We start from the raw sequence: 11,312 nt of genomic DNA, 5'->3' as shown, positions 1-11,312 counted from the left end.
ACGACTAGTCGACTGTGACCTTTTACTTCACAAGTTCACTCACTGACAAAGTGTATTTTCCACCGTGTTGTGTGGCAAAGGTCACATATGGTGTGGCGGTCAGAGCGATAGCAACATGAAGGACTATCATACACTGAGAAATTGTCGGCCTGCAAATCTGTGAAGCCCGCAGTGAGTCAGTCGCGACCACTGAAAAACGGCGGAATCCCGTCAAACATTGCACACAAAAAAAAAGATAAACAGAAAAACACAATGAGTGTTTGAAAATTGAACTGTTTAACCGCTGTTTTGGGAATACTTGTTGGTCGTAACCGAATTTGAAGACCAAGAGCCGTTTCCCCATCAATATCAGAATGCCTGTCGCCATCAGGTGCCTGTGGTTTAAAGACTCATTTCGAGGCTCTATCAAAGGGACGGTACTCTCGCGTACCAAGCGCTTGAGCAGAACGGCAAGCCGAGTGATACTGAGCCTGCAACGACGAGAAGCGGAGACGGAGTCAGTAGAGAAACGAAAATGCACGCATTCGACAAAAAGGCCAGCATGGAAAGTTGGAAGAAAACTATGAATGGTGTGATGAATGGAGATAAGTAAGTAAGCTCGTTCATAGACAGCGTGCTGTTTTTTCACGCATGCAACTTCGCGCAAGTGTAAACATACCGTGCGTATCATGCCCGATTTTTGTCTTGCCTTTAGTCTTTACAACTGCTAAGTGATGGGGAAAACGTTCACAGGGTTTGTCAGAGCAGCGCGTCACTGTTTATGCTTATATATATATGTTACGTTTTCCTACCCCACCCCCACATACAACACTGTTTTTGCATTGTAAAACTGGGTTGAACTTTGTTTCTCAGTTCTCTCCTTTCCGAAACTGCCAGGGGCGTTTAGATCTAAATCTCGAGGAAGACCACGGAAAGTGAAAAGATCATGATTGTCAAGTAAGTTTCGGCACAGATCACATCTTGTGATGGAGAAAAGATTAACTGTTGGCAACGGGCGGGGAAAGTGAGAAGATAGACAATATATAAAAAAATAAAAAATAAACTTTAAAGGAAAGGTAATAATTAACTCTCCTCACGCCATGTAATTTTACACTCTTCCTCACGTACCTGTACCTGTAAACCAAGCGTTTTTGGGAAAATTGGTCATTTAACCACCTACCAAATTAAAAAAATCATTTAAAAAAAAGTTTTCATTGCATTGCCCTGAAATTTTTTGTGAGAATGACAAAATGAATGTACAAGACATTGATGCTCAAACTTGGGTAGCAGAAGACGACACGGTCACACAGCGAAAATAAAAATGTTGAAACTCACAGAACTCGTAACCAGTCACAATCGTAAGCACCGATTTTCGGATCTCCGATCACTTCGTCGTCTTCTTCATCGGAATCAGACTCTGGCTCTGGTGCTTGCAAAACTCTGATCGCTTGTGCAGTTTCCTCATCTTTCAAGATCCTTATTCTTTCCGATTCGGCGACCTCTTCCAAAGAAAATCCTTCAAAAGCATCGTCGTCGCTGTCATTATTGCCTAACAACTCTGCCCAAAAAGCGTCGCCGGCGGCCATTACGTCTCCAGACCACAAATCGCCACAAACGAATCTTCTTTTGTAGTTTTCACCCGAAAACAAGCACGCTCCCGCAATTTGAATGAAGAGGAAGGAAGTTAAAACGGTTTTATTCAGTACGCATGCGTAATTGTAAGCATTGTACTAGAGGTCAGTATGCAAATGAGCCAGTTCACGACCTACATTTTCTCGGCGGTAGCTACCGACGGTGGTGCAGTGGTATAGACTCAAAGGCTGGCGGACGCTACCGCCGGTGGCATGAAGAGAGTTAAAGACACTGAAAATGCAGGTGTCATTAAACATTAAGTCAATAATTTATGCAAGCGTATCGTTCAAAGTGCACTTGAATTGATGTATAATGTTTGTTTTTTGTAACATTTGATTTGTGTTACTGTTATAATTAATGTTGAAACAATTTTTGGAATATATATATATATATATATATATCCTATGTAGTGACGCACTTTGCAAGCAATTCCCTAATTTGGACAATAAAATCTAATCAAGGCAAATCATACAAATGAGCCTGTGCCAAAACGTGGTCAGCTAGAAGATACCTACCTTTCAAGAATAATTTCTCTTTATGAAAGCAGCAAGTTACTAATAGCACCACTCCTTCTTAAAGTAAACCCTTCAGAGAGCATGAAAAACTCTTTAACTTGAGAAAATGTAAAAATATATATACAAAATCATGCAAAGGTGACATACGACTCATTCCGTGGTGGAGGGTCACATATAATATAGAACTAGAAGACTTTATTATGACTTTATTATATTGACCGTTGCAATTTGCAGCCCCTATGTGAGCGTTCTGACCATGGACACGTGTGGACGGACCTGTACCAATCAGCTGTGCAGAAACACCAGCAACCTCCAGAGATGCGGGCGCTGTTTCCGCGTCTACTACTGCTCCAAAGATTGCCAGCGTGCAGACTGGCGCAACCACAAGGACTTGTGCCAACAGGTTACTGCACAGGCTATCAGCAATCATGAAGGTTACACCTACAGTTGATACTTTGTATTTGCTTTTTTTTCTAATTTGAAGTATGTGGAGGTGTGCCACCACAGAATGGAGCCACTTTCATCCACACTTTGAGGGATGGGTGTGGGTTTTGGAAATGTAGATTCATAAGTTGAAAAAGTTAAAGAATTCGGTGTTTTTGTGTGTGTGTGTATGTTTTTCTTTATTCCTCAGCTTTTAAGCTCACCTGAATAATCATTCCTCTGAGGAACAAGACACCAATAAAAATGTTTTCACCAGAAACATGAACGATGAATTTTTTGTTAAAGTTTTAATTTAAATTTAAAATGTGGATGAAAGTGGATCCATTCTGTGGTGGCAATTTATTGTCCATGTATCTGCCCCGGTGAGTACATTTTCATTGTAATATCTTGTTCTTGTTCTTCTTACCTGCAGTCTCTTGTTCGTATTCATTCCTCTGAGGGTCATTTTAAGGTGAGCGTTTTGCGTTGCACATTGTTTATACCCTGCCATGTTGGCAGCATGTCGCCACCGTCTATGAGTATGTGTGCTAGGTGTCTGTGTGTTTCCTAAACTTCAGCTGGAAACATGAGCTTTTTTATGTGCACATCACTCTTTTCGCTTGTATTTGCAATGATGATAGTGGGGTTCCATTCGCACTGCACTAAATGTTCGACTGAGAAATACAGAAAATTTCTCGCTGTAGCTTGGCCTTGAACCCAGACCGATAGCAGCAGACTGGTTACAAAACCTCCGCACTGCGGATTGAGCTACAGGCCCCACCTGTACTGGAGCTGAAGTTAGCGATTTTGAAAGTTGAATTCTCCAGATACTCGTTGGACTGGGCTTTTGTGTTTTTGAGTCACTTGAGAAAAAGTGACTCTATGTAATCGGTCAGTGTTAGTCTGTCCGGCCGGCCGTCCGTAGACACCACCTTAACGTTGGACTTTTCTCGGAAACTATCAAAGCGATCGGGCTCATATTTTGTTTAGTCGTGACCTCCAATGACCTCTACACTTTAACGATGGTTTCGTTGACCTTTGACCTTTTTCAAGGTCACAGGTCAGCGTCAAAGGAAAAATGAGACATTTTATATCTTTGACAAAGTTCATCGGATGTGATTGAAACTTTGTAGGATTATTCTTTACATCAAAGTATTTACATCTGTAGCCTTTTACGAACGTTATCAGAAAAACAAGGGAGATAACTAGCCTTTTCTGTTCGGCAACACACAACTTAACGTTGGGCTTTTCTCGGAAACTATAAAAGTGACCGGGCTCAAATTTTATGTGAACGTGACTCATTGTGTTGTGAATAGCAATTTCTTCCTGTCCATCTGATGCCTCATATAATATTCAGAACTGCGAAAGTGACTCGATCGAGCGTTTGCTCTTCTTGTGTTGTCATTTGCTGATACTGTGCTTTCATTTTCAATGTTGACATAACACATTTATTTGCCATTTTCTGTCATTTGACTTGTGCTCATGTATTAATATTGTCATAATTTGACGTTTGTGCAGGTCTCGGAAATAGCAGTGGAAAGGATATGATTGAACTATGCAAGGTATCCAAGTATCGTTTTTGAGTCACTTGAGAAAAAGTGACTCTATGTAATCGGTCAGTGTTAGTCTGTCCGGCCGGCCGGCTGGCCGGCCGGCCGGCCGGCCGGCCGTCCGTAGACACCACCTTAACGTTGGACTTTTCTCGGAAACTATCAAAGCGATCGGGCTCATATTTTGTTTAGTCGTGACCTCCAATGACCTCTACACTTTAACGATGGTTTCGTTGACCTTTGACCTTTTTCAAGGTCACAGGTCAGCGTCAAAGGAAAAATTAGACATTTTATATCTTTGACAAAGTTCATCGGATGTGATTGAAACTTTGTAGGATTATTCTTTACATCAAAGTATTTACATCTGTAGCCTTTTACGAACGTTATCAGAAAAACAAGGGAGATAACTAGCCTTTTCTGTTCGGCAACACACAACTTAACGTTGGGCTTTTCTCGGAAACTATAAAAGTGACCGGGCTCAAATTTTATGTGAACGTGACTCATTGTGTTGTGAATAGCAATTTCTTCCTGTCCATCTGATGCCTCATATAATATTCAGAACTGCGAAAGTGACTCGATCGAGCGTTTGCTCTTCTTGTTTTTAAATTTATTCGGACTGTCTACCCATCAAGCATTAATAAAGTCGTTCCAAATGCATTATGATGAAAATTTTGAATTGTCATGAGATATTAAGAAAATGTTCAGCACTTCCATTAGACATGAAGTGTGACTTTATCTGACAAATGTGATTTTGAACAATTCATTCCATTTCTGAAAACCCACTTTACACAAATGATTGTAACCCAGATTGTCAATCTTTACATTCTTTTGAAATGAGGGAAACAGTGGACTCTTTGCGACCCCCCCGCCCCCTCACTCCACCAGAAAACATGCACACAAACACCAAGTTCCACTACCATTCCAAGACGTATATTGCAGTACCAATGATAACTTCTGCAATTCTCTATCAACGATAAGTCCATTTCTCCACCTAAAGAGATGTAATGTGACATTGTGATTCTTCATATTTCTGTTTAACTTCTTTTTCGTTGTCTCAAGAAAACAATCTTTGTTCTGCATGAGTTTCTTCTCCATTTTTGAATGTTTTATTTCACTGTGTTCCCCAGAAATGCAAAACTGCAAGTGCATCTCTGAAGATTTGTGGGCGTTGTGCCAGAGCGTCGTACTGTTCTAAGGACTGTCAGCGAGAAGACTGGCCGCAACACAAACAGCACTGCAAGAAAGTCGAAAGTGAGTGGAGCGCATGGGGTAAATTTTCTGGTTGATTTCCGGGCCGGGGTGCATGAGAAAGTTACCAATCGGGTGGGAGCTAGTCAGCCGAGGTGTTGGATTGGTTGAAATTGATCTTTGTTGTGATTTCAACGAATCAGACCCCGCGGTTTGTTCCCTCCCATTTGGGTGGCACCCACTTTTGGTTCGTGCACGTCAGCCCGGGTTATTGATCTCGGGCAACCCCCCGCGAGTTAGGGGGAAGAATTTACCCGATGCTCCCCAGCATGTCGTAAGAGGCGACTAACGGATTCTGTTTCTCCTTTTACCCTTGTTAAGTGTTTCTTGTATAGAATATAGTCAATGTTTGTAAAGATTTTAGTCAAGCAGTATGTAAGAAATGTTAAGTCCTTTGTACTGGAAACTTGCATTCTCCCAGTAAGGTCATATATTGTACTACGTTGCAAGCCCCTGGAGCAAATTTGATTAGTGCTTTTGTGAACAAGAAACAATTGACAAGTGGCTCTATCCCATCTCCCCCCCTCTCCCCGTCGCGATATAACCTTTGTGGTTGAAAACGACGTTAAACACCAAATAAAGAAAGAAAGATCTCGGGCATCTGTTGAAGAAACAACAGCAGTATACTTGTGTCGGAAGTTCTGTGCAAGTTCTAGGAAGCTATCCACTTATTATTGAGAAAGTAAAAGACAGGAGATGCTGTTGCTTTGTTATGGAACAGTTTTGCCTGTTTGTTTCAATGGCTGATAGTAGCACAGTACAGTGTACCTGCAATTGCCATTGTCTGTGCTGGTACTTCTAAACAATAAGGAATCCTTGCAAAAACCAGTCTGTGGGCAAAAGTAATTGTTCAAGCAAATCAGATCACAGACAAATTAGGTCACAGATTTCAAAGATCTACCGATTTAAAGGTCTATAATTATAGGTCTGACAGATTTTAGCATACAAAATACTGGACATTACCAGATTATGCAATCATTGGTTATGCAGATACATGTATATATAGCAGGGAATTGTTGCCAGGATTTATTTGCATTTCGGGAATTCGATATAAACGTTTCAGCCATATTTTTATTTTATTTTTTATTTCAGGTTTTCCTGATGGCATATCACATTACCTTTTCCCCGCAATGAAAAAAAAATGCAAATCTGTCAAACTGACAGCAAAGTTTGAGGTGATTTGAAATAAGTTTTGGCATTTCGCTGACTTCCTAAGGCTAAACGACACCCACATTTATACCGGTAGTTAAATGCTCACCTTCTTTAGCAAGAGTATCCGTGTTGTATCATGATGCGTCAAAGTACAGACTTGCACCTCTATAATTCCAGAGAGCCAGACTGAATCAGACTGGGAGGCTGGAAAGATGTTCTTGGATTTTGCTCGCGCCATGGATCCGAACCAAGCTCTGCCAATCCGCAGATCCCGCAAGGCTGCCTTGACATGGGATGAGGCATACCACGAGACGCTGAGTCTCCATCCTGACAAGAGGATCATCACCAAGTTGAAGGACGTGACCTGCGAGGAAGACCTTGACCCTGTCTTAATGACCTCCACTGTCTTCTTGGCTCGACTCGCAAGGCCTCATCCTTATGTTTTCCGCAACGCATGGTACCTTGAAGTAAGTGTGAATGTTTGTTTTCAGGGATTTTCTGTATGTTGTATTACGCTTTTAACTGCTGTATGTGCTTCCTGGATCTTCAAGACAGTAAGGAATTGTAACTGTAAATTTCTGCTGAAAAAGTGTTTTTTACCAAGCCTGATATCAGTGTACGTGTTCCAACTATTGATATTGTGGACGTTATTACACTATCAAGGTTTGTTCTTCTTCAAATAATGAGTTTAATTATGAGCGCAAACAATAATGGGGTCAAGATGTTTTTATTCTGTCACAGTGGAGCCAGCTAGCGCCGACTTCTGACAGCTCCTGGGACAAGGAGATTTACAATGCAGGAGCTGTCGGAAGTCGGCGATAGCATGGGCGCGCTAGATAAACAAACAGTCTTGGCACTACTATAAACGCCTAATTGACTCCGCTGAACAAACCACCGCTAGCATGAGGTCTTGTATTGACAGCTTAGCTGATAAAGGCTGTGGAACCACAGTTGGGAAGGTTTTGTAGAGGAGGTCGAGCTTTAACCTTCTCTGGTGGTCATGGGTACGTGTGGACCCAGAAGGGTGTTTAATTGCAAATATCTCTTAAACTAGTTGGAATTTTTTAATGAGCTATTAAGAATGCCTCGGGCACCTAAAGGTCAAATTTAGACTTCAAACATCATGGGGCCGTGCGGACCCATGTTTTTCAAAGAAGAAAAAGCGTGCATCTTTGAGAAGCATGGGTCCGCACGGCCCCACGATGTCTTCCGTGTGTAGTCAATAACTGGAGATTTTTTGAGATCCTATAATTCTGTATAATTCACACATTTACTGGAACCGAAACAGAAGCTTAATAACCTCTTTTCTTACCCCCCCAGGATTGTAAAGGTGAGGAGGTGCGCGTTCTGTTCTACCTGGACAACAACAAAGCGGAGCCCTACTTCAAGTGGGGTCAGCTTGACCGCGGCAACTTCCTCTGCCTAGAGCATGCCTACATCCACACCTTCCTGGACGGAACCACCGGCATCCGTGTTGATGATGCTTGTGACGTCAGCGTGGTTGGGGACTAGGGCTTGCACTGGTCGATGTACTTGAACAGAAACAGAAGATTGGTCTTTCTTTTCCTAAACCCCCCCCCCTCCCCCAGGATTGCAAAAGTGAGAAAGTGCACTGGTTGATGTACCTGGCTCTTTTGATGGAACCTTGGATGTTTGGATATATATATCAGCTGAAGAGACGATAAAAAATAATAACATGCAACCAACGTGGATATTTGGATGGATTGTCACAGTGTTCAGCATTTCGCTTGGCTAATTAAAGCTGAAGAGTACCGATAAAACTAATTAATTGGCTTTTAATAGAAAGAGGGGGAACAACGCAGCCCCTATCCATCTTTGACTACCCTGGATACTAGAGAGATCTAGATGTATCCAAGACCGGTACATGTAAATGTAGGTATGATGTGGAAACTTGGTCTGTGTTATCTAAATATCTGGATTGTCCCTGATGTGCCTGTGCATGTCCGACCTGTCCTACCTAAGTCTCATAATGGGCGCGTGCACTATCAGGCATGGAAATTCTCCTTTGAGCTGAGGATTTCCGAGAAAAGGTTAACATTTCTGAGAGAAAAATATGATCGTTGGTTACTGGCAATACAAAACATGTATTAAATTTGGTAAGGTTGTTTGCTGTGTAAAATTCATGAAACATACGCCCAGAATGCACCAGATTGCACAGGTTTTAAACTAGACTTCAGAAAAATTCCGGGGGACCCCCCTAGTTTTCCGAGATTTTTCTTTCAATCAATTCCCATGCCTGACTATAAAAAAACAAAAAAACTGAGCGGTTGTCACAAATTCTCAGTCTGACTGCAAACCTTGATTCTGTCACTTTTGTGGAAAGCAAGCCATGGTGGAAAATTCTTTTGTGCACTGTGCAGCATGGTTACTGAAGTTGAACTGATACCTCGCTGACCAGCTCAGGCTTTTTATACTGGCATGCAGGGAACACTTGGGAAGGACAGTTGGGGAAATACACAGGCGCACTTCAGGGGACAGTATCCATCCAGTGAAGTCAAAGATGGATCTTAGCTGCATTGTGTCCCCTTCTTTCAAAAGCCAATAAATTAGTTTTATCGCTTCTCTTCAGCTTTAACTGCTGACTGTCCCGCAGTGGGGCACTGCGGTTATGAAATTAAAGGCCCCTCCTGTTTTTGGAACCGCAGGAGCTTTCTAGTTTGCTGTTAGGTAGATTTTTGGTTCCTCTTTCCTGTCATGGTCTCTTTTTCTTCATGAATTCTTTTCTTTTTTCTGCCTTCTTGCTCATTCACCTGTATTTTTTCCAAAAATCTCTTCTCTTGCCGCTTGTCTCGCGATTCATGTATAGTTTAATCTGTTAGTGTTCTGATGTAAGTCCAGCAGTAGATAGGTTAAGCCTATTTTAACATACTGGAAACTGGTAATCTTCCAGTAGGTATTAATTTAGTTTTACTAAAGCCTGCTGGGACACAAGTAATGGGTTAGTGCATTTGTAAACAGGAATCGCTTGACAAGTGGCCCCCTTCATCCCCCCCTTCCTCATCCTGATATGGCTCTGCGTAGTCGGCTGGACGTTAAGCAACAAATAAACAAACAAACTGCTGACTGTATGTTCCTGGATCCAATGGTGGATATTGTGATGGATGAGGATTGATTTTGCATTCAATGTTTTGCTGGGCTAACTAACTGCTGACAGTGCGTTTCTGGATGGAAACATGGGTATTAATAATGATGGGTGATGCATTCAGTATTTTGCTTGGCTATAACCGGTGATAGTGTGTTAATTCATTGAATTGACACTGGAAAGTACAGTACAAAATAATGGATGATGGATTGAACATTTTGCTTGGGTAACCAGTGACAGTGCTTTTGGGTGGAACCATACCGTGTTTTGGGATGGTTTCATGGATACAAGGATGAATGATGCATTAACCATTTTGCTTTGCTAACCAGTGACAGTAGGCTTATTGGTGGAACCATGGATATTATGTTGATTAGGATATCAATGTTGTATATAAGTTTTGCTTGACTAACTGGTGACTGTACCTATGCATTGGCACAAAGCTAAGAAGGGAAGCATTTAGAGATTTTGGTCAATAGGAATAGGATGATAAGTGTTATACACCAATATTTGAAGTGCCTTTAATAAATGTGATAAATGTGAGGTAACTTTATATAAAGATGGGAAAGTGTTCAAGTCAGAAAACATTCATTCTAAAGATATGTGAAGAATGAAGCTTGTGACAGCTGGTAAGCTGCTATGCAACTGTTTCTGATGGTCCAGTGTTCTTCAACAGTAGGCTGTGGTATTCATATAATATGGTGGCAACAGATCCATATTTTCAGTATTATGCACAGTATTTTTTTGTCAGAATAATCATTATGGATAAAAAGGTTGTGCAATTTTACATTTTGTGTTCTTGCCAGTGGATATTACATTTTGTGTACATATATACTTATATTTTGTGGTGCCAAAAAAGTTACTGTTCTAACAAAGATCAAGCTGAATATAGAACTTACAAACAGAAAGAAAAGTTTGTTTCTCTTATTTCTCTTTACTTGATCTGATGATTTAGTACAGCAACTGTACGTTCGGAAGACAAGTGTTCAGAAAATGTAGCATTTGCTACAGTCTGGCTACATGTGACCATAAATGTCATTTTATTGTATTAAGTGCCCGGGCCCTCCTCCCCCCCCCCCCCCCCTCTCCTCTTACAAGTTTGTCACAGCCAGTGACTGTTTCTGTAGTACACTTATTTTTGTAAAAAAAACACACACAAAAAAAACAATGTTTTAGTGGAGTTTCATGAATGAATCATTTTTGAATTGAATCATCTTTTCCCGGCTCATTGCGTCCCACTTTAGAAATTATAGCGTCACATAAATTATAAGTTCTCAAAATTCTTCCCAAGGAAACAGCAAATGCAAAAGTGTTTGGAGATTGAAGTTTGTCTGTGACTTTGTCATCATGAGCAGTGGAAAATTAGGTCCCTGTCAGACTGAAATTTGACTGGACCCAATTTACATGATATACACACGTGTGAAGAGATGGTTTATTTTTGACATGGGTCAGTATGTACTGAGGATAAACTGGGGTTTTCCATGCACTGTCAGATGTTTTTGTTTTGTGGTTTAGTCATGATATGTTTAATTCTGCCTAACATGTAGATGGATGAATGTTTCTTTTTCCTTGATTGTTATATGCAGTATTGAAATAAACTGATTTTGGTTTTTGTTAATTTCTGTGTGGCATTACTACAGATGTGAAAGTGAAGATGTGTCTTATGAATGGAATGATCTGCAAGTGTGCAGGTTTTTTTTGTACGCAATGACT

General features: G+C 41.0%; 1 protein-coding gene across 2 annotated transcripts; it reads left to right on the top strand.

Annotated features, from left to right (window-relative positions):
• The first annotated feature begins 15 nt into the window (after positions 1 to 15).
• LOC138945998 (uncharacterized) lies at positions 16 to 11,217 on the top strand. 2 transcript variants are annotated; one of them, XM_070317536.1, is made up of 6 exons: positions 16 to 588; positions 2,361 to 2,560; positions 4,068 to 4,111; positions 5,227 to 5,350; positions 6,677 to 6,966; positions 7,820 to 11,217. In XM_070317536.1, exons 1-6 carry the CDS (start codon positions 515 to 517, stop codon positions 8,009 to 8,011), a joined length of 924 nt encoding a protein of 307 aa, XP_070173637.1. In that variant the 5' UTR covers positions 16 to 514; the 3' UTR covers positions 8,012 to 11,217. The 2 variants fall into 2 exon arrangements, with proteins under 2 accessions (XP_070173637.1, XP_070173638.1); XM_070317537.1 differs by having other exon boundaries at positions 16 to 1,055; positions 1,834 to 2,560.
• The last annotated feature ends 95 nt before the right edge of the window (positions 11,218 to 11,312 follow it).

Source organism: Littorina saxatilis, linkage group LG13 (assembly GCF_037325665.1).
Source record: "Littorina saxatilis isolate snail1 linkage group LG13, US_GU_Lsax_2.0, whole genome shotgun sequence".
Classification (NCBI taxonomy): Eukaryota; Metazoa; Mollusca; class Gastropoda; order Littorinimorpha; family Littorinidae; genus Littorina; species Littorina saxatilis.
This window is presented reverse-complemented; position numbering and strand designations above follow the sequence as displayed.

What these genes read in the sequence shown, in the direction of transcription:
- LOC138945998 (XM_070317536.1), top strand. Translation starts at nt 515, where the DNA reads ATGCACGCATTCGACAAAAAGGCCAGCATGGAAAGTTGGAAGAAAACT. An exon ending in ATATGATTGAACTATGCAAG is followed by an intron (nt 4,112 to 5,226) that starts GTATCCAAGTAT and finishes TGTGTTCCCCAG; the next exon opens with AAATGCAAAACTGCAAGTGC. An exon ending in GCACTGCAAGAAAGTCGAAA is followed by an intron (nt 5,351 to 6,676) that starts GTGAGTGGAGCG and finishes CTATAATTCCAG; the next exon opens with AGAGCCAGACTGAATCAGAC.